Source organism: Cervus canadensis, chromosome 19 (genome assembly GCF_019320065.1).
Source record: "Cervus canadensis isolate Bull #8, Minnesota chromosome 19, ASM1932006v1, whole genome shotgun sequence".
In the NCBI taxonomy this organism is placed as follows: Eukaryota; Metazoa; Chordata; class Mammalia; order Artiodactyla; family Cervidae; genus Cervus; species Cervus canadensis.
The window spans coordinates 34274080-34295826 of record NC_057404.1 but is presented as its reverse complement, the minus strand read 5'-3'; the positions used below and the strand labels follow the sequence as shown (position 1 = coordinate 34295826).

Below are 21747 nucleotides of genomic sequence, written 5' to 3'. Positions count from 1 at the left end.
TGGTGGATTCCTGTTCTTCCTTCCCAAGCCCCCAGCTTAGCCGCAGCTGCTCCCAGAAGTCTTGTGACGCTGAGTCAGGGTCAGGCTCCTGCCCCGTGTGCTCATGGCTCCTTTTATGTTCCCTCTACCTGCACCTGTCACTGGCTCTATCAACTCATTTAATTACTTGGGAAATTGTGATGCCTCTAGAACATGAATTCTTTGAGGGCAGTGTTCATTTCTCATTCACTGGGGGTGTGCATGCACATACCACCTAGGTAAATGGAATATGATGGGAAGAAAGGAGAAATGACTCTGGGGACCTCTGCATGAATGACAGAGATATCTGCCCACTGGCCTGAACTCTGATTAAGGACGAGAAAGGGAAAATTGCACCTAAGCATGTGCCTCTAGCATCGTGCTACCCGGGTTTGACCCCCAAGCCCTCTACTTGCTGTGTGGTTTAAGAATTGATATAATGTGTCAACACAACACTGCAAAGCAACTATCCTCCAATTAAAAAAAAAAAAAAAAGCTGCAGCAGAAGTTAGGCCAGACTGGGGTCAGTGGAGGTGCAACTTAGCCCAGTGCTCCTAAAGCCTTATGCTCTGGGGCAAGACTGTCTGCTCTGAGGAAGTGGCATCTTTTTGTTATAAAGATAATACCCACATTCCCAAGAAGTCTTAGCTGAATCCCTGTTGGTGGGCTATAGGGACACAGAAGGACAGGCACCTTTTTGTAACTCCAGTGCTCAGAGGAGTACCTTTCTGTAATTCATCTAACCTTAAGATGGTGCCTTTTGATCTGATACAATGGCCAGATACAGTCTAGCCTACAGACTGAGAATTTATGCAAGTTACCAATCTCAGTGAACTCCAGCTTCCTCAGTAGCTACAATTCATGGGGCTCTTTCAAAGCTTATGTTAGATGGTCCAAAGAGATACTCAGCACATAGAAAGTGTTCAAACCTTGTAGCAAAGAGTTTAAAACATTCAGGCTCCACAACCATTCTGTATTTAAAAAAAAGAAAAAAAGTATTAGGAATGGTGCTCTTTCCAAAAGCTTTGTAGAAGGCACCAGAAGTTTTGGAGATGCCTTATTTGCCTGTCCTGTTTACATTTCTTGTACATTAGGCTCTTCTAGGCCTACTAGTAAAACTGCAGGACGTTGATTTCCTTACACATAATATAATTCTCACAATGGATATTTAAAATTTATGGCCAAATCTCCCACATGAAGGTGGTCTGGCAGCCATAACTTTTTTCTTCTGTACATAAATGACTATTAACTTGTTGGCATTCTGTAGACAGGTTTTGATGAACTATGATATTTTGCTTAAAACCATTCCAAGAATAATGTCAGACTTTGTAATTGCCTTACCCATGACCACCAGCAAGCAAAATTCACCTCAACAGCACAGCTTATATTAAAAGGAATCAAACGACAACCAGACAGAACTGTGAATTCGAGAACACAGGGCAGACGGCTCCTTTTCTGCAAGGTTTTGGAGTATACTCAGAAATGGTACAGAGCACAGACTATAAATATATGCAATTTCTACAAGCAGAGAAAGGCTCTGAACATGGCTTTTACAGGCTCCTTCAGATTAAAATTAAAAAAACTTGGCAGATAGCTTAACATGAAAACAAAGCAACAATCAAAATTCAGTCACAGTGGCCATAAAGTATTTTAATTTGTAGTTGGGTGCTGTTTAGAACAAATGTTCCCAAATACCAGATAGTTAAAATGTTCACTCATTCAGAGCAAGATCAGATAACTTTATATCTGTAACAAGTACATATACACATTTGTTTTTACATATATGTCAGGGCTAGATTGCCAATAAGTTTTACTGAGGAAAAGCTGTTGGTTATTCTGAGATCATGTCTTTCATCTTTGATGTTAAAATGTTCTTTCATGTAATGATTTCCATAAGGAAATGATAGTTGTCAATTTGCGAAAAGTTTAAAAATTGGAACCCTCTGAATCTCAGGGTTGTTTTTTTTTTTTTTAAATGTGAATGCTACATAAAATCCAAAGGCACCAGAACCAAAGACTGACTGTAGTTTCTATTTTCCAGGCCACTGGTTTGCTCTGACATAGACAAAGCTGACATGGGGGTGGGGAGAGGGGAGGGTGCCTATATCCTTTCCATGTTCTCAGACACAACCTCAAGGCATACAGGTTTGCACAGAGAGCCACAGCCCACCACGAAATCCACTGAGAAGGGTTATAAAGAAACATGAAAGATTTAAAAAAAGAAAATCAGGCTCATTATGAAATGTACAGTTCCAATGAGACTTTTACTCAAGATCTGATACTCTGCATCATTTTCTATCATTTTGAATAAATGGATTTTCTCATATATATTCAGAGAACAGCTCTCATGCTAAACAACCTTGGGGGACATCGCTTTTCCTAAATAGGCCTTTCTGTCCTCAACTGTAAAATAAGGGTTGAACTCAGCTGCTAGTGTACCTCCCAAGACTAACAAATAATACTCTGCTCCTCAGAACAGCTTGTTCAGTGGGGAGATTTGAATGGAGGATGGTGATATTAATGACTGCCATCAGCTGCATAAAGGGCCATATGGACCAAATTTAAAGATCTATTTTCACCTTTTCTTTTTTTCCTGCTTCTTAAAAATTCTTTAATCATGTTATTCTCCTACTCAGAGCCCTCCATGGCTCTTCATTATTATATCAGGGGCCAGGCACTCAAGTGGTTGCCAGGTCAGGCAGATGTCAAAGATGAGTGAAAAGCCTTCAGGGCCAATAGCAGCAAACTGAGAAAGAAGGGACAGCAGCCACTTGATTCCAGCACCTTCCCACCTGGAAGGCCAAAAGCTGCTATGTTTTTAGAGCCAAGACACAACTCTGACTTCCGGGTATATCATCTCCAGAGTTTACAGTGGGCAACTACATTTGCTTCCCAGATGGCTCAGTGGTAAAGAACTCACCTGCCAAGTAGGAGATGTGGGTTCACTCCCTGGATTGAGAAGATTCCTTGGAAAAGGAAATGGCAAACTTCTCCAGTGTTCTTGCCTGAGAAATCCTATGGACAGAGGAGCCTGGGGGGCTACAGTCCATGGGCAAAGAGTTGGACATGACTGAGCAACTAAGAAGCAGCAGCAACTATGTTTAAATTTTTTTTAACCTGATGGCCACATAAAGATTCCAACTGGCAAGGAGACTGCTTATTTATTTCCAATTTCTGACATAAAGGGTAAAAATTCTGATCAAGACTCCGTCATAAAACCCTGACTTTTACTGGGCCCCAAACATTCTCTTTGTTGTGTTCTGGGAACGAGCAAATGAGTTCAACACTTCTGACAGACAAGGGCACAGAGGCTTTGAAGACAGACTGCCATGAAAGTTTTTTTTCTGTCATTTGCTACCCTGTGAAAAACAATAACCTATTTTGAACCTCAGTTTCCTCTAGTGTTAAAATAAAGTCACCAATTCTTACTTTCTGGTTGTTGAATACTGCCTCCCCCTTCCCTATTCCTTCCAGACTAGGAGTATCTTTGGGTACATCTCAGTCCTTTACTCAGCTGGTAAAGATCTGCCTGCAATGTGGGAGCCTGGGTTCGATCCCTGGGTTGGGAAGATCCCCTGGAGAAGGGAGAGGCTACCTACTCTGGTTTTCTAGCCTGGAGAATTCCATGGACTGTATAGTCCATGGGATCACAAAGAGTCAGACACAACTGAGTGACTTTCATTTTCAGTCCTGTACTTGGGCTTGTTCTCTGCACCCGTTCTCCTGGATTCTGCAAAAATGGTAAGGCCTGACTATCCCACTTTTTAGGCAGTCCTTTCAGACCAGCTAAATGTGGAATGACTTCTCGGCCTTATCCTCCATGAACACTTGGTTTTGCTACCACTCTCTCCCCTAAATTTTTTTGTCTGTCATTCCTTTGTCTCATTTTGGATTTAAGAGAAGGTGTTGAAAATAACACCCATTCTAAAATTACAACCTCAGAAAGACTGAAATTATTTGAAAAGAGGACATGCTCAGAAATTCTATAGGTTTCAAAGTTTGATCAGTCCTAAGCATCATCCTATAAAACACCATACACTCCCACTGCAGTGACAGAAACTTCTACTCAGGATAATGCAGAGATTGGGAAGAGAGGTATCTTTTTTAACAGCTGACTGTTTTAACATCGACAAGGACCAAATTTCAATAGCCACAGCTAGGAACCTCTTCTACCCTGCTGGCTGAACATCAATAGTCTCAATGATAATTAGAATGTATTGTCACAGCTACTTCCTCTTGTCCCCCAAACACGGTCCTAGCTCAGAGCTGCTAATAAGATTCTGTCTCATCTTGCTCTGGGCTGTGTCCAGACTTGATGGTGAAATGCTTTGGCTACACTGAGGTATGGTGGAAGCCCCAGCAGTGTTTTTTGTCAAAGTCTTGCTTTAGTGATAAACCCTGCTGTCTAAGGAGATAAGCAATGCTCTTCTGCGCAATCCATTTCAATATCTGTCCAGCACATGTTTCTCTGGAGATTTATTTGCACTAAGTTCCCATGATGTCACACAGAGGTGGTGATCTGGAAACAGAATGGGAGAGACGTGTTTGCGGGAATCATCCTGATGACTGATTGGTCAAAGAGGGTGGTAACGGAGGATGTGATACCAACGAACCTTTCTCCTTGGGGTAAATGATCGTGTCAACGGTTTGTAATCTGAAGCTCATAAAACAAGCCACACAAATTGGCAGTCGCACACAATGCACCTGGATTTCGGAAGGAACAAATACAAATGTCCGGAGTATAGAACATTGTTATGTGTGTGTAGAGAGAACTGTCTGTAAAGATTTTAAAACTCTGTTGTGTGACCAGAAAGCAGTTTAAAGAATGAGGTGAATGTTGTCCAGCTGACAGTAGCTCAAGATGACAGAACAGAGGGCAGGGTGGAAGAGGCAGCCAAGGAAGTCACATTCTCGACACTTCAGAGCCTCCACCACCGACCAAGTTCAACACCGAGACAGTCTTTAAGTCCTCATACTCTTAACATGCATATATTCAAGATTTGTCTAGGGGACTCCCTTTTACCTTTAAACTGCTCCTGACAGTTATTTTTCTTGGACAAAAGTGTTTGGGGGTGGACATTACACTGATTTCCCCAAAGTTCTGCAGGTTTCTAGAATAGTGATTGGCAACACTTTAAAGAGGTAATCAGTGAAAAACAAAATACAAGAGTCTTATGATTCCAAGTGAAGTTCCATAACACCTCTTTTGAGGGGTCATGAGAAGGCAGAGGTTATTCCCTTCACCTGTGGATGAAGGTACATCTACTTAACCTCCTGGGCCTTCAGCAACTCATCATCAGTCCCTTCACCTACTTCCCCATAATCCTGGCCCTGAAGAAACCGAGGAGAAGCCTCTTCCCTGTGCTTAAGGGTCAATTTGAGCAGATAGTCATGGAAGGCTCATCTCACAGTGTGGTAGCCCCGTGAGAAAGAGCTTCCTCCAGGCCCAGAAACAGCAAGAAAGAAAAGGAACATTGGAGACTCCTAAATTCTCTATTACGGAAATTAGAGTGAGTTCAGACTTGTGAAATTTCATCAAGATGAGAACTACATAATTTCTTGTACAAGCCAAGAATAGAGTATTCAGGAAGCCCTGCCCTGTGAGCAAATCACAGTAAAAGTCAAAGGTGGTTAGTAACGTGGCAGACACTCAGGACTTCATTCATTCAGACACTGGAATGTGGTCCTCCACTTGCCAACGACCTGCCTCACAAGTGGGGATAGAGGAGAGCAAGGGGGGGGGTGGGGTCGGTTGAGATAGATGCCATCCTAAAGGACTTGTTAACTATCTACCACTCAAATAAAAGCCCAGGTCCCCCTTCTGGGGCCTCCTAATCCCCCTCTATCCTCCTCCCCAGACCCCTCTCTCTCCCACTCGCTCCAGCCACAATGGCTCTTTACTATTCTCTGAACATGGCAAGATTTTTCCTTTGCCTGGAACAATCTTCTTCCAAAGATCCATGTGACTCCCTTCCTCCCCTTTCTGTCTGGTTTACCCACACCTAACCTGCCTTTCCCTCTTCTTTATTTTGCTTCACTCACTGTTATTCTATCCATTCAATTGCTACCTTGTCCATCGTGCCTCTTCTGACTGAATGTCAGCTTTTGGAGGGAAGACACTTGAACTAAATGCCCAGTGACTAAAACGGTGCACAGTAAGTGCTAGGTGCTCCAATATATGTTTGTTCCATGAACAAATGTGTGAAAGGGTGCAGGAGGCATCAATGTATATGGACCATATTAAACTCCCCTGCAAGAATGTTTTCTGGGATGACATTTCATATTTTGCTCTTAGAGCTGATAAAATGATGACTTTATAGAAATGATGGTTCTACTCATTTCAAGACTGAAAACATGTGCAAGAGACTTGGGTAACAAAATGGCCCAAGGATCAACACAAGTTCCTTCAAGAACCCAGGGCCAAGAGTATTCCTCATGACATGTATCTGCAACTTTTCAGTCTGACTATATAGACCACATACCACTTTCCTCTTAATTGCCAGAGAAACAATGTAGTAACACTGTTGTTACTAGTACAGGGAAACCACTGTGCAGTTATTCTAATTAAAAGTATCTGTGCTTTAAGTTTTATAATCTTCACTTGCTCTTACACTTTATATTGATAAGAAAACACATATGTTATCTTCTTGCTCCATACTATGTTGCATGGAATTAGAAGAAATGTTATTTTGCTGTCTCCCAGGAGACCTTCTGGTTCTTCCTCTGAAATGGAGGGAAATAAAAAATCAAGCCAAATATCACTGTACTTGAATAAACCAAGAGAAGAGTCATTTCCCAGAGGGTGGGCAGAGAGAGAGAGAGACCGAGATGGTGAAGGGAGAAATGGGAAATTAAAAGAGGATGACCCTGATGGAAGAGGGAAGAAATCCTGTGCTCTCTTGCCTCCAAACGAACCTAAAGGTATTCTGGAATCTCAATTACTCCACTGAGAACAGCATTCAGGCTGGCCTCTGGCCAAGCAGGTTTAGTGGGAAAAGTATTAACGCCTGCAAGGTGGTCCCACAGCAAGGTCCCTGAGGACAGAGGTTCCAGTATAGCTGGGGAAAAGCTGGAGGAACAGGCCGAATCCAGCTCCGTGGCGTCTGCTGCTAAGTGACAAGGCACTATATCATATAACAAACTGCAGCTTTAGAATGGGAGACGGTGAAGGAATGATTGAAACCGGTGTGTCCCACAGATGGATGCAAAATGAGTGAGCAGGGCTGTCCTGGAAGAACATAATCTACATACCAGAACAGGCAAGGGTTTGTTTAGGTCTAAGCCATGGCAACAAATTCTAGCTTTGCAGCCCCCAGAGCAGCTGTACCGAGGGGCCTTGGGCCAGGCCGGCAATGGCGGCCCAGACTCCCTCCCTCTGGGCTCTGTTGTATTATATCTTCAAACAGCACCTAAGTGTTAAACCTCCAGTTCATTTGCACAGCACAGCTAAGAAAACAGAGCAGCTCCCAGACCTCCCTGAGCGGCTGCAGACAATCTTTCCTCCCCCCACGCCCCACCTCCCAGACCAAGTAGTTTGCAAATAAAAAAACAATAACAACAACAAACAACGCGGCTTGTGTTTAGGGGAGAGAGAAGCACTGAAGACACGAATTATGATTAAAAACAAACTACTCTTTAGAAGTCAGAGTCACTGCAGATAATGTAAATGGATGTGTATCAACCAGAATAAATCCGCAATCCTCACAGGTACTTGAATGTTGCAACAGAAGAAATTTAGGCGACCTTCTGGTTAACTGACTTACAAACCCTGTTCCTAAAAACATGAGGAGCCCAGAGTTTCTTTGGTGGTTTTGTGAATTAAAAGTATCTTTTATTAAAACAACAACAACAACAAACAAACAAGAAGAAAAGAAAGAAAAACTAAGAAATAAACGTGCGAAATGCTTTCCTGTGGGCTGTTCTACATGTAAGCTTCTGAAGTTTGTTCAGAGGAGCTACAAAAATGGTAAAAATGTAGGAGCCACTGACCTAGTTAATTCTTGTAGAGAAGGACGGTCTGGTCAGGATTTGGACTCAGGCCAATTTCCAGCATCAGAGAAAGAGTAATCAACCAGACCAAACACCCAATTGCATTACACCTGGCTCCCTGCGTGCTCTTTTATTACCGATTGCCGCACCCCACTCCCTCACCTCCCCATGAAGTTTATCTTTAAAGGTGAGGAAAATTAACACTCCCGATATGGAATGATGGGAGAAACCTCTACCATTTGAGATTTAATTTAACTCCTCACTTACTTGCCGGGCTGCACACACTGGGGCATTAAGTGTTCTGTTTCAGCCAAAAGCCAGGTCTGCGTAGGATCTGTTGTCTCTGCCCTGCTTTCCACGAATGTCGTAAAATCCTGGGAAGAAAAGAGGGTAAAAGAAACTTGCAGGATTCCCAGAGTAGGGCATACTTTCCTAACATATCTAATTTTCAGAAACTGAAGTGTGCGTCTCTGGTCTCAGACACAAGAGGAAGGAAAAAAACGCCGGTTTCTACCTGTAGTCTCTTAAGGTCACTCACCTTCAGAGAGGTCCAAGCGAGAGAACGCCTGCCTCCTTCAGGCGTGGTCTGTGGGCCAGCGATACCGTCAGAGCCGCTCAGAAATGAGAGGTTATTGACGCCATCCCAGTCCTACCCAATCAGAATCTCTGAGGGTGGGCTCAGGCACAAGGTCCTCGGGGTATTTGCATATTAACGCGAGATCTAGAACAGGTGTTACTCATAGAGTGGTCTTCAGGTGGTGAGAATCAGCTTCACCTGGAACTTGGTAGAAATGCAGATACTCACCAGCTCCAGACCCGAGAAACTCCAGGAGTCAGACCCTCCAGAAGATTCTAATATGCACAGAAGTTTGAGAACCCCTGGTTTAAAATGTGAAGGTAAGCATGACTAAGGGTTCAGTTCAGTTCAGTTGCTCAGTCATGTCTGACTCTTTGCAACCCCATGGACTGCAGCATGCCAGGCCTCCCTGTTCATCACCAACTCCCGGAGTTTACTCAAACTCATGTCCATTGAGTCAGTGATGCCATCCAACCATCTCATCCTCTGTTGTCCCCTTCTCCTCCCGCCTTCAATCTTTCCCAGCATCAGGGTCTTTTCAAATGAGTCAGTTCTTCGTGTCTGGTGGCCAAAGTATTGGAGTTTCAGCTTCAACATCAGCCCTTCCAATGAATATTCAGGACTGATCTCCTTTAGGATGGACTGGTTGGATCTCCTTGCTGTCCAAGGGACTCCCAAGAGTTCTCCAACACCCCAGTTCAAAAGGATCAATTCTTCGGCACTCAGCTTTCTTTACAGTCCAACTCTCACATCCACACATGACTACTGGAAAAACCATAGCCTTGACTAGATGGACCTTTGTTGGCAAAGTAATGTCTCTGCTTTTTAATATCCTGTCTAGGTTGGTCATAACTTTTCTTCCAAGGGGTAAGAAGAGTCTTTTAATTTCATGACTAAGGGTATTCACCCTAAAGAAAGAAAAAAGATAAGCCAGTATTTCCCAAATTGTATTATGTAGGATACATAAATTTTTTTTAAGTAAAAGGGTTCATGGTCAAATATATTTAAGTAAAACATAGTTTATTATTTTTCTTTTTCACAGCAAGATGTTTAAATGTGCATTGTGACTCTGAGATAGTTGATGGCAAGTTTCAAACCTAATTGAGAACACTTCAGATTTAAGCTATAGTGGTCCATCCAGATATTACAAAATATGTCTCATTTTCTGGACAAAGGACTAAAAATGTGAACTTGTATTTTGAGTAATATCACTTACTGTCTCCTCAAAAAAAAGACTGGATTGTAGCTCTTGTATGTTCACATGTACTATCCCATATGTGTCTCAACAACTCTCCAAGACATTGGAAAATAATCATTCTCCAAGATGTAGGACACACTAGTGGGGAAAAAATAAAGCATAGACTCAACCAAATTCTGTAGCTTTTCCAAGATCAGTAGTTCCTCAGGGGAGGGAACACCAGTTTGAGAAGTTGGTCTGGCTGGCCAGTTGCCCAGAGTGCCCATCCATGTGAAACTCTGAACATCACTGAAAACCTTGTGAGGGGGAGAAAACTGTGATTTTGGGGGGTGATTTTAGGGGAGAGAATTTCATGGTGTTGAATGAGATACTTTAATAAGTAGCACAGAGTCAGGGACTGACTCCTAAGAGAGACTCTGGAACAACGCCAGCTAGTCCTGGCTGAGGGCTGCTTTGCTGAGCGCGGTGGGCAAGTATGGGGCAGAGTTAAGTGGATCAGAGCATCCTAGAAGGTTGATCTCTGCCTCAAGGGATCCTGGACCCACTCTTCTCCCTGAACAAAGTACTCGACCTTCCCTCCACATAAATATTGAATAAAAATTTAAAAAGCAATACTGTTGATTTATCCAAATTATTAACCTGCCTGTGGCAATCCTACAAATTTCAATCTGTTCTGTATTTAGTCGCTCAGTCTTGTCTGACTCTTTGTGACCCTATATGGACTATAGCTCACCAGGTTCCTCTGTCCATGGGATTCTCCAGGCAAGAACACTGGAGTGGGTTGCTGTGCCCTCCTTCAGGGGATCTTCCTGACCCAGGAATCAAACCCAGATCTCTGACATTGCAGGCAGATTCTTTACCATCTAAGCCACCAGGGAAGCCCTAAGTTCAGCCTGGGGTAATCAAAATTCAGCTCAGAGACACTTATCAAATGCCAGCACCTACAGTATTCCTCCTAAACAAAGTTCCCTCTCTTTAAATGCTTGATTCAAATATTTATGGATAACTACTGTGTTCAGAATAACTGCTTCTCTTTGACAACAGCTAAAGTTTGTCTTGAGATAAACCGAACTGTGTTCTTGCACCTATTCCACTGGCTTCTCATCAAATTAGTGTGAGAATGAAATTTATTAGCATAAGAGTAAACTTCATGACAATCCTTTCAAGGGATTCCTTAGTCATTTTTTCCCTTCTTTTCTTAATTTTAGAACATTTTGGTACAACCAAGAACTCAAGTACTGTAATAAAGTCAAGGCTCTCATGGAAGCAGAGAGTTAACTGAAATCACACAGGCTTCTGAATATAATAAATGTAATCATTAGAAGCCTAAAAGACACTATTTCATGAATGTTATTTTAGTTTGAACCAGTTTAAGAGCCTAAACATTTAAGACTTAAGCCAGAGAAGTCCATTCACATATTTCATAATATGTCTCATTTTGTGAACAAAGGATTAACAACATGAATGTAAGAAGCAGGTGTGAGCACTCTAGATAGGTCAAAACCTTAATACCATCTAGACAAGTCTCTAATTTCTGGGCACAGTACATGGCATGCGTGAATTTTGTTTCAATATGTTTTCCATAGTGATAGATTAGAAAGTCACATAGCCATATCCTACCCAGTCCTCCATTCCTAGAGGCCAAAGTATTTGCTGATGATTGAAAGGTCATGCAAAACAGATGTGAGGGCAGCTGGATTTTCCAGCTATGCTTCAGTGGACTTAGCAGTGTTGCCTGCCATTACCAAATAGCAGAGAGATTTTATTTCAAATGAGAATCTTAGGTAACCTTGTCAGCATAATTGGATGTATAGGCAGTTTCTCACCAAGTTCTCACCTTTACCATCTTCCATTCTTTACTCATGGCCTGGAACTAACTTTATCACACTGCAAAGGTAACAGTGAACTGGGTATCAACCACCCTGACCTGTTTCCCAAGATGTTATAAATAAGTTATTACTGATCTGAGTGTGAAAGTAGTGGAAATTGCATTTCCTATAGTCCTCTGATTTGTTTGGTATCACACTGGCTGTTTCCTCCGCTTCAGACTAACATAATTTACTCTCATTATTTCTGTGCTTCTCTGAACTGAAGCAGCACACAGAACAGCAAATGGTGCATTGCAGAGGGGGCTACTGCATCACAAATATCCTTGAAGAACAGATGGTCCAATTGCAAACCTCCCAAATATTGACATCTGTGTGGCAGGCAACTGTATAAGTCAGATGGATATGGCTCTTAAATTTTACACATTCTATGAAAATTAAGTAATTCCTAAAACTGTCCTTACCAATGGAATATATTGGCATTCTCCCTTGTTAGTAAGAGGAACTCTAAAGGAATGTGGATGAAATAATAAATTTTCTCCCTAATCTTTAAAAATGTCTTAGTCTCTCTGTGTTGTTAGAGAATTATTTCTCTGAGTTTTCATTTTCTCATCTCTAATATGTGAGTTAAAAATACTTGACTCTTAGTTTCTCAAAAATTATTAGAAACTTAGAGGGTATCAGTGTACCCTCATGTAAGGGATAATATGCCATACAAGTTACAATGACTATACAAATAAATATGTTATTATTATAGATCCACTGGGCTTGATCTTTCATGGTTTATTGTGAAGAGGAAAATATTAATTTCTTTGCTTTCTATTACTAATATGAAAACAATTAACATTTTCTGTTAATATTTGATAGGGGTTTAGGTTTATACAGGAAAACTTCTATTATTAACTGAAAACCCAATGAACACAAACCTTAAATTAAGAATGTTTTACTCATGTAAACCATAGGTAAGTATTAGTATAATAAAATAAATTCATTAAAAAACTTTTGGTTATATCTTAGGACATGTGTGCATGCTCAGTTGCTCAGTGTCCAACCCTGCTATACCAACTAAATCTCTGAAATATTCAGAGCTATTCAGAGTTGCACTGCATATTTAGATGGCAGCTCTTGAAAAAGAAAGTCAGTGCCAATATGTTTACTTCGCAAACCGATAGTATAGTAATTATCAGAGGATTTTGACAATAAAGAAAGAAGTTAGAATATCTTGTTCTACCTTCTGATTCATTGAGAACAGGCATTGATGTTCTGGATAGTGGAAGTTTCAATTTAGCTGAGAATCTAGTTTTATATTGTACTCATATATGCCAATTATCAGTTTATTGATTTTTAGTTCCAAATTCACCCTTCAGTACCTGCTCCATGATGGTGCACTGGACTCTTCAAACATTTCTCCTTTCCAGGGCGCATGGCGTGAAGCTCTGTCAGCTAAGGAGACTGAAGGAATAATGCAGAAGTCAGGGGCTTCTTTTCTGGGTTCAGGTGCTGCCTTTGGGTTTGTCTGACTCCCGCTGCAGGGTCCACTCATGGTTTGTGTGTGGAGGGACATCTGGTGGCCTCTGCCTGAGCTGTGCATCCACACACACAGTCGCTCAGTGACCTTACTTCCCTGGCCTGACCCTAGTGACCACCTTGCCACAGCCCCCTCAATGTATTTCAGGCCTTGCACCCACAGCAGGATTCCAACACCCTTTTACACTGACCTACCAGTCTTGGCTTCTCTATTCAGAGAGTTGTTTCCTAGTTCTGGGCAACTGATGACCAGCTCTGACCCACAGAACTTCTCTGCTATTGTGGGCTGCAACCACAATTTCTTCAACAAGGTCTGACTTCCAGCCATGGAAAGGGGGCCTTCTTTTAAGGTTTTCCTTCCTTGGGGCCTCTCAGTCCTAGGTTACCCTTTAGAGTTCTCTTTATATTTTCAGTTATAATTTTCCTTTCATACCTTAATAATTCCTTGCATTAAACTTCTCCTAAGTTACTGTGTAATATTTGTCTCCTGAAGGGACCCAGTCTGATCCACCAGAAGCAATCAAACACATTCCTCCCTCCAAATCTAATTTATACTCTGAACATCTATATTATGTTGATATATTGTTAAAGATCATCTACAACTCTCTGATTCAGGCATAAGAAAACTATAGCAGATTCACATTGTTGATTTGTATCTTTTCAGGCATAAGTACTGGGTTCACTTCAGTGCCTCTCATCTTTTTCATTAAGTTCATTTTTATTTGAAGTATTTATAATAAGCAGTAGCACAATAATTTAACAGAGCAAAATAAATGGTAAGTTTCAGTTGATAAAGCCAGAATTAATTTAACTTATATTTCAAATTTCATACTTGAAAAACACCATGGATTCTTCTGCTTTTCATTTCAGACGAGATTGGGCGCGTTCAGGGTGGTATGGCCATAGACTGCTTTTCATTTCAAAACACAAAAATTAATATTGGTAGAAAAAGTCATTGGAATTACTTTACTTTCCTACTTACCAAGGGAACAGTTTGATATATCAGTGATATACTAGGTAAAAAAAAAGTTCAGTTCAATTCAGCCTCTCAGTCATATCCGACTCTTTGTGACCCCATGAATCACAGCACACCAGGCCTCCCTGTCCATCACCAACTCCCGGAGTTTATTCAAATTCATGTCCATCCAGTCAGTGATGCCATCCAACCATCTCATCCTCTGTCGTCCTCTTCTCCTCCTGCCCCCAATCCCTCCCAGCATCAGGGTCTTTTCCAATGAGTCAACTCTTCACATGAGGTGACCAAAGTATTGGAGTTTCAGCTTCAACATCAGTCCTTCCAATGAACATCCAGGACTGATCTCCTTTAGGATGGGCTGGTTGGATCTCCTTGCAGTCCAAGGGACTCTCAAGAGTCTTCTCCAACACCACAGTTCAAAACCATCAATTCTTTGGCACTCAGCTTTCTTCACAGTCCAACTCTCACATCCAAAAAAAAGTCAAGACACCTCTAAAGATTACTACAGTCTACTAAAATACCTTAAACAAACAATGCTATGTTTGAGCAAGTGTGTCCATGCAACTACAGCACCAGCTGTGTCCTTTACAAGCAAAAGAAACAAAAAACAAAGGAAGGAAAGAGAAAAATAAAAACAAACTTAAGTGTATTGGAACTAGAGAGCAAATGTGACAATTTAGAACACAAAGATGAAAACCTACCAAAGTAGCCCAGTTATTAAACAGAGCCCAGTTATTAAACAGAAGACTTTATCCTTTGAAAGATGGACGCATTAGAGAACATGTCAGTCAATTCATGGAGCTGGCACAGAAGTCATTTTCCTTGGGAGCTGAAGAGAAATTGACAAATTATACTCTGGGAATTCTCAACTGTGTTATTTTTCTCCCTGAGGTCAGTGATCTGTGCTTTTCTCACATGGAAATGTTTTCTTCTTTTACATTAAGCAAATGTTCCAAGCTTTATTATATATGATTAACAGTTACAGACACAGGAAAAAAAATTCCTTCTTGGCAAACCTTCATTTAATAGGGCTCCCCCAGTGTTTTTCCATTAGTGCCAATCACTAAACACACCTTACTTTTCCCCAACTTTGTGTTTAAGGTGTGGAAACCAACCTTGCTTATTAATCATTGATGAAATCTTGCCACCTACTCAGTCAGCTTCTAAATCATGGACTAAGAAGTTCAGTAATATACTACTACAAATACTAGACAAATAGTCGGTTCTAAATTCGATTCTTCATAAAATGAGCAGCCAAGCCGATCAGACCCTTGCCACATTAAAAACACTGTCCGTATCTCCTTAGTACAATTAACGTACAGGCTAGTTTTGACTTTGGGAGGGAAGGATACTCTTTCACAAACTTTTGGATTCGGTGCTTCCTGAGTTAAATGCTCTCATTCATAAATACAACACAAACCTGTATCAGTCTTGGGATTTCTGTGGGGTAGCCATGTGTCCTAGTCCCTTTCCTCTTTAAAATTTTAAATGCTGCAAAGGAACCATTTTCCCTCTGAGGCTCCCACACTGGGGATGAAACCTCCTCTGCAGAATTTTGGCACCTTATTAATTAGTGGTTATGAGTGGGAGCTGCTCTCTCTCAGCAACTCCTATTCTGCCATCAGTCAAGTGTGATTCTGTAATAAATTCCCATGAAGCAAACTATTTCTGGTAATTCTCCCTAATTAACACCAGGCCCACTAATAATACATCAGGTCCTATGTGTTTCTGATATAACCAAGATCTTGTCTGAGAGGACTCAAAAAGGGAAACCGCCAACCTAAATTAAGCTTTTCTGGCAAAAAAAGATTTTATATGTAGTTCTGTAAGAAAACCTTTGATAATCTTATATGGGGGACATTTTGAGCAGAAAACACTGAACGACAGGGAAGCTTGTTCTGATTTGAGCACTGAATGGGGATTTATTGTGAACACACAGTGTTGAGTCTTAAGCCTATAAATCTTGTACTGGATTACTGTTTCTTAACGAAGGAATGACAGATCTCTTATTTTGTTGGTATATTTTAATGTGCAATGACGTGATTGATAGAAACCAAACAGCAGCTATTAAAATGTCACATGCAGACTTGATGCCCTTATAAGTTTGGCTTCTGCAGTTTAATATACTGTGAGCAAATAGACTTGAGTTTGTCTTTTATTTCCAATATACAGCCTGCAACAGAAACAGTCCTCTCAACTTTATACAGTTGGAAAAAAACCTTAAAGCAATAAACAAACAAGGAACAGGTAAGCCTACCTCATTACAGAAAAGTTAATGAGATCAGGATGAGTTAAGAATGAAGTAATGTACCCTGGTCAATGAAAGACATGAAAATGCAGATGACTGATGTTGTTTGAATATGATATATGACATAATATAATGTTAGATATGACAGGTTATTCCAATAAATTATTTCGACAATAAATTTAAAACTTTTAAAAATTCATCTGGCTGTGTCGGGTCTTAGTTGCAGCATGTGGGATCTATGCTGCGTCGTGTGCAATCTTTTGTTGGGGGGCATGGGCTCTAGTTGTGGCACGCAGACTACAGAGTGTGTGGGCTTCAGTAGTTGTGGCACGCGGGCCGACTTGTGTCCCACCGGCTCTGGTCGTTGCAGCATGCGGCCTCTCCAGTGTGGCACAGGGGCTCCAAAGGGTGCAGGCTCAGAAGGTGTTGTTTGCAGGCCTCGTTGCTCAGCAGCTTGTGGGATTTTAGTTCCCCAACCAGGGAGTGAACCCATGTCTCCTGCATTGCAAGGCGAATTCTTAACCATTGGACCACCAAGGAAGTCCCAACAATAAGTATTTTTTTTAAAAAGAAAGACAATAGACCTTACTTATCTATTCATACCATTTATTGTATACATACTACATGCAAAGCATAAATATGGATTAAAATAAATGTGACAATATTTTCAAATATGTTTCTGGGATATTCTGATAGGCAAATACCATAAAGGAGGAATTCTCCTGAGAATCAGCCTATCCTGTGAACATTATTTTTTCCCTTGATGACTCAATAGAAACCTCTTGTCCCCCAAAAAGAAAAACCAAGAGAACTTGTTTGTATCACTGCAGCCATTTATTTATTATGTGCACATTAAGGTTTATATACTGATTATATTTCTCATGTGGTTTTTAATTAGAAAATGTATCCAGAAGCAAAATAGCACGGACATATACAAACTAAAAAATGCAGAGAAACAGAAGATAGAGACTAATACATATGGTAAATGATATATTGAGAATCCAAACCCAAAACCTTAAAACATTTGGGGATTGAAGGAGGACAAACGGAAGACACATCAAATTGTGTAAAATGATTCAGTGTGTTCTCCCTTCCCTTATGTCTGAAAAGCCTCTATTGCAATAGCAATAACTAAACCCCAAATATCACCAAAATGTTAACATAACTCTAGATTCACACTTGAACAGGAAAGAGTATTTTCTATAGTAGTAGTCCTTGAAAATGTTAACATGAATACTGTTTTTGTTATAATCATTTTTAAACATAATGCTGTTTTGAAGATTTACACTCTAATTTCTACTTGTTTGCACAGTGACCAATGATCAGGTTTTAATTTTAGTTGCTAACTGTAACTTGAATCAATAGGAAACACAAATGCTACATGCACATGTAGAGGGCATTATTTTTAGATGCTACTTCAGTGACCAACATTTTGCCCTTGAAGACATGCCATACATTTAGAAACTGGGAAACCAAGCAGAGGATGTTTTAGAATCACATACTGTGATTTTAATCTGTATTATTCTAAGCACAACATTCCAAAATATACATCAAGAGAGACTAAAAGTAATGCTCTACAATAAGGAGGTAACAATTCAAAAATGCTACTGACATGGAATATTTATAATCAGAAAAATAAATATTCTGGGAGCTCACCAGAAGAATAAAGTGCTCTGCCAGTTATTAAAAGATTAATGCTGGTGTATTAAATATGGCATTCCCCACTATAAAATACAGAGATTCTTCTGGGTTATAGTCAGTATTTATTTCACAGGATTAACTGTTTTAAGAATAGACAGAAGAAGGCTTTGCCATAGAAGCAAAGGACAAAGCCAAAGACAAATGATGTTAGGAAATGACATTATCCTTTTAGGGATAAAATTTAGAGAAATGCAACATTATGCTCCATGAATAATATGCAGAAAGAAAAGTGTAATAAAAACAAAATCCTTAATATAACTTTATAAGAAATCCAGATCAAATAAAATTCTTTGAATGAAATACCCAAATGCCATTCCAATACCACTGACTTATCAAATACTCTCTTGGCATATAATCTGTAAAGTGAAGTCTCTCAGTCGTGTCCGACTCCTAGTGACCCCATGGGCTGTAGCCTGCCAGGCCCCTTTGTCCATGGGGTTTTCTAGGGAAGAATGCAGGAGTGGGTTGCCATTTCCTTCTCCAGGGGATCTTCCGGATCTAAGGATGCGAGTCTAGAGATGCAAGTCTCCTGCACTGCAGGCAGACTCTTTACCATCTGTAAAAGCAAAACTAAAAAACAACAAAAAAATCTCTACCACACTAAAACAAAACCACCAACTTATTTTATGTCATGTAAGGCAAAGAACTGACATTAAGATAAGTGAAAATGCAGCGTGTCTTCTATGGGTGGTTTCAGCAGCAATGGGAAATATGGCACGATTCAGTTCCAGCTTTTAAAACACAACAGAAAAAACTCCCTGCCTCCCTACAAGATGCAGGGCAAGGGGACAGTTCTGGGTTGCCATTGGTGAAACATTCAGTTTGCTACTTTGCGTCACACTTCTCATTCTTTTATTCCCAGTTAATTACTATCTGCATATAATGTAGTCTGCTAGACCATGAATTAGCAGCTTTCAGGACAGATACCTTGAACAGTTCTTAGGGCGGTTAAACAAATATTGTAGCCTAACACCCTGCCCTCTAACAAACATGCACACAATGGAAGTGAAGTCTCAAGTGATGGATGGGATGGGCAGGGGGTGGGGCTCAGTCTCAACTGTAAAAGCACCCTTCCCCAACCAAATCCAAGTGATAACTTGTGTGATCATGGGCTTTGTCCATTCTGGAAACAAAGGAAAAAAAAAAACTACCAAATGCCATAATCTCTTTTCTCACTGGGCAAATATCAACAGGATTCACGATCTTACCACAACTGTTTCTCTGTCTTCATGTGGTATCTACATAATTTTTTTCCCTAAAATGAAGAAAACAAAGAACAGGCTGGTCTGAGTAATTAATCATGTTCCTCTCTATACTATCGAACCTCTGTGAACAAAAGCTTTCCAAACTTCATGATTACTTTTAGAAGTGGTTCATTTATTATTGAGAAAAAACTACCAAAAGAAAAAAAAATCTAAATTTTTATAATATCCTCAAACCAACATTTTACTTTTCTAATGTAGAACTGAACAACAACAAAAAATTATTCTGCAAAGAGAACTTTCAAACCTTCATCAGTCTATAGTATAACTCTGGAACTGATCAAACTGACTCACTGTCTAAAAAGGGGGAATTCTAAAAAATTTCTGATCCAATCTTGTGATTTACCATCACTCCCAACCACATTCTTTTCTATTTATTCTCTTTAGAGAGAGACAACTTTCAGAGTCCAAAGTTATTCAACAAGCTCTTTACCTCAGCATAAGGCAAGGGGAAAAAAATAGTTTGACTGACAAAGATGATAAAACATACACAATTAATAGAAAATGGTCATATTCTAATAAAAGGCAAAAAATTGAAATTTATAAGCTACATGGTGGCTTTTTAGGGGTGGAGGGAAATCACACAAAAATATAACATCTACTGGCAAGACATGTTTTGATCAAAATCTCATTGGCCTTTCCTATTGGAATGATCAACTGTAAAAACAAAAAAAAATGTATACAGTTTAAAAAAACCTGACACCTACTACTGATAAAATTCTTTGTTTAAACTCCTATTTACTGTTTTAAAGATAAATGCTATTTTTGTTAAAGAAAAACACAATGTTTCATTTAAGTGTAAGGCATTTTCATTGTCTTTTTATAGATTAACTCAAAACTACCTAACAAGGAAAGAAACTTTAGTTATTTCAGCATAGAAGTTGAAGGTTTTTATTCTAAAATTTGATTCTTCACTAATTTATTCTAAGATGAATTTAATAATCAACCAGGAAATTGATTTTTATAAAAGTTACTTTATGGGCAAAAATACAGGGAAAAAAGTAATAATAAACACCAAACTGTTTCTTTACTTTATGAAGCCAAATATTTCCTCATAGACTTGGTTTTCAAAGCTTGGAATTTATCCCCTGAGGGCCACTATTATTTTTCAAAACTTCATATAAATATTAAATCTAAAAATTAATTGGTAATTTAAATTCTCCTCTTTCTCTTCAAATTTCTTCTCTTCCCCTGGACAGCTGACTTTTAAAAATTCACAGAATGAGCATGTTTCTTGCAAAGCGGCTTGTCCTTCTTAGAGAAAAAGGTCTGACCTTCCAAACTTTCACAACATACCTGAAAAAGAAGCATTATTTGAGAGAATGTCATTATCTTATCAAGTATGCCTAAAAAAGGGAAAATGATTTTTCACCCAATGGATAGTATGACAAAACACTTCAGTTGGTTGTGTCAGACCTCCTAACATTTAGCGATTACTATAACATTCCATGTCATCTTTCAAAAGCAATGAAGAATGACTTTTCTCTGGAATGCATTTTAGTTTATTTAAACTTATTGATCATTATTTTTCTTAATTGGGAGTGAATATTTGGCCACAAAGAAAAAATTAATGCATAAAGCGGTCACATTAAACGTAATTTCTATTCTCAAATTCTAATCAATGTTTTAAACGTGCCTTCTGTTGTAGAGACCCAAGGCATTAAGAAAAACAAACCAAAAAAATCCAACACAGGTGCTTTGCCACACAGCCCTAGGCCCCTAAATACACAGGCACCGAAAATCCCAGTGTGCTGTGCTTCGTCACTTCAGTCATGTCTGATTCTCTGCAACCCCATGGACTGTAGCCCGCCAGTCTCCTCTTCCACAGGGATTCTCCAGGCAAGAACACTGGAGTGGGTTTCCATTTCCTTCTCCAGGGCATTTTCCCAACCCAGGGATCGAACCCAGGTCTCCTGCATTGCAGGCGGATTCTTTACTGTCTGAGCCACCAGAGAATACCTGAGAGTTCTTTTTAATTCACTTCTTTGTCTGTTTGTTTGTTTCTTATTAAGAAAACCATAGTCCACATCTGGCTGCTGGATGTTATACTGTCAGTGAGCTATTCACATTTATGTCTTCTTATCTTTCCCACTGTCTTTGCTAATTTTCATGCTCCTGAGAGGGCTTCCCAGGTGGCTCGGTGGTAAAGAATCCGCCTGCTAATGCAGGAGATGCGGGTTTGATCCCTGAATCTGAAATATCCCCTAGAGAAAGAAATGGCAACCTACTCCAGTATTTTTGCCTAGAAAATCCCATGGACAAAGGAGCCTGGCAGCCCCAAAGGTCCATGGGGCTGCAGAGTCAGACATGACTGAGCAACTAAAAACAACAACAACAATGCTCCTGAGCAGATCTACCAGAGAACAGGAGGAGGCAAATCTGCTAAAATTACTGCTTTTTACAGATTTTATGAAGTCTAAGAGAT

General features: G+C 40.1%; 1 protein-coding gene across 6 annotated transcripts in view; it reads right to left on the bottom strand.

Annotated features, from left to right (window-relative positions):
* Positions 1–17174: 17174 nt before the first annotated feature.
* PDLIM5 (PDZ and LIM domain 5) overlaps positions 17175–21747 on the bottom strand; it is a 223736-nt gene continuing 219163 nt past the window's right edge. For all 6 annotated transcript variants that reach the window (XM_043438392.1, XM_043438394.1, XM_043438400.1 and 3 more), the window contains one exon: positions 17175–20618. In XM_043438392.1, the coding sequence (XP_043294327.1) occupies positions 20529–20618 (90 nt within the window). In that variant the 3' untranslated portion in view covers positions 17175–20528. The remainder of the gene's footprint in view (positions 20619–21747) is intronic.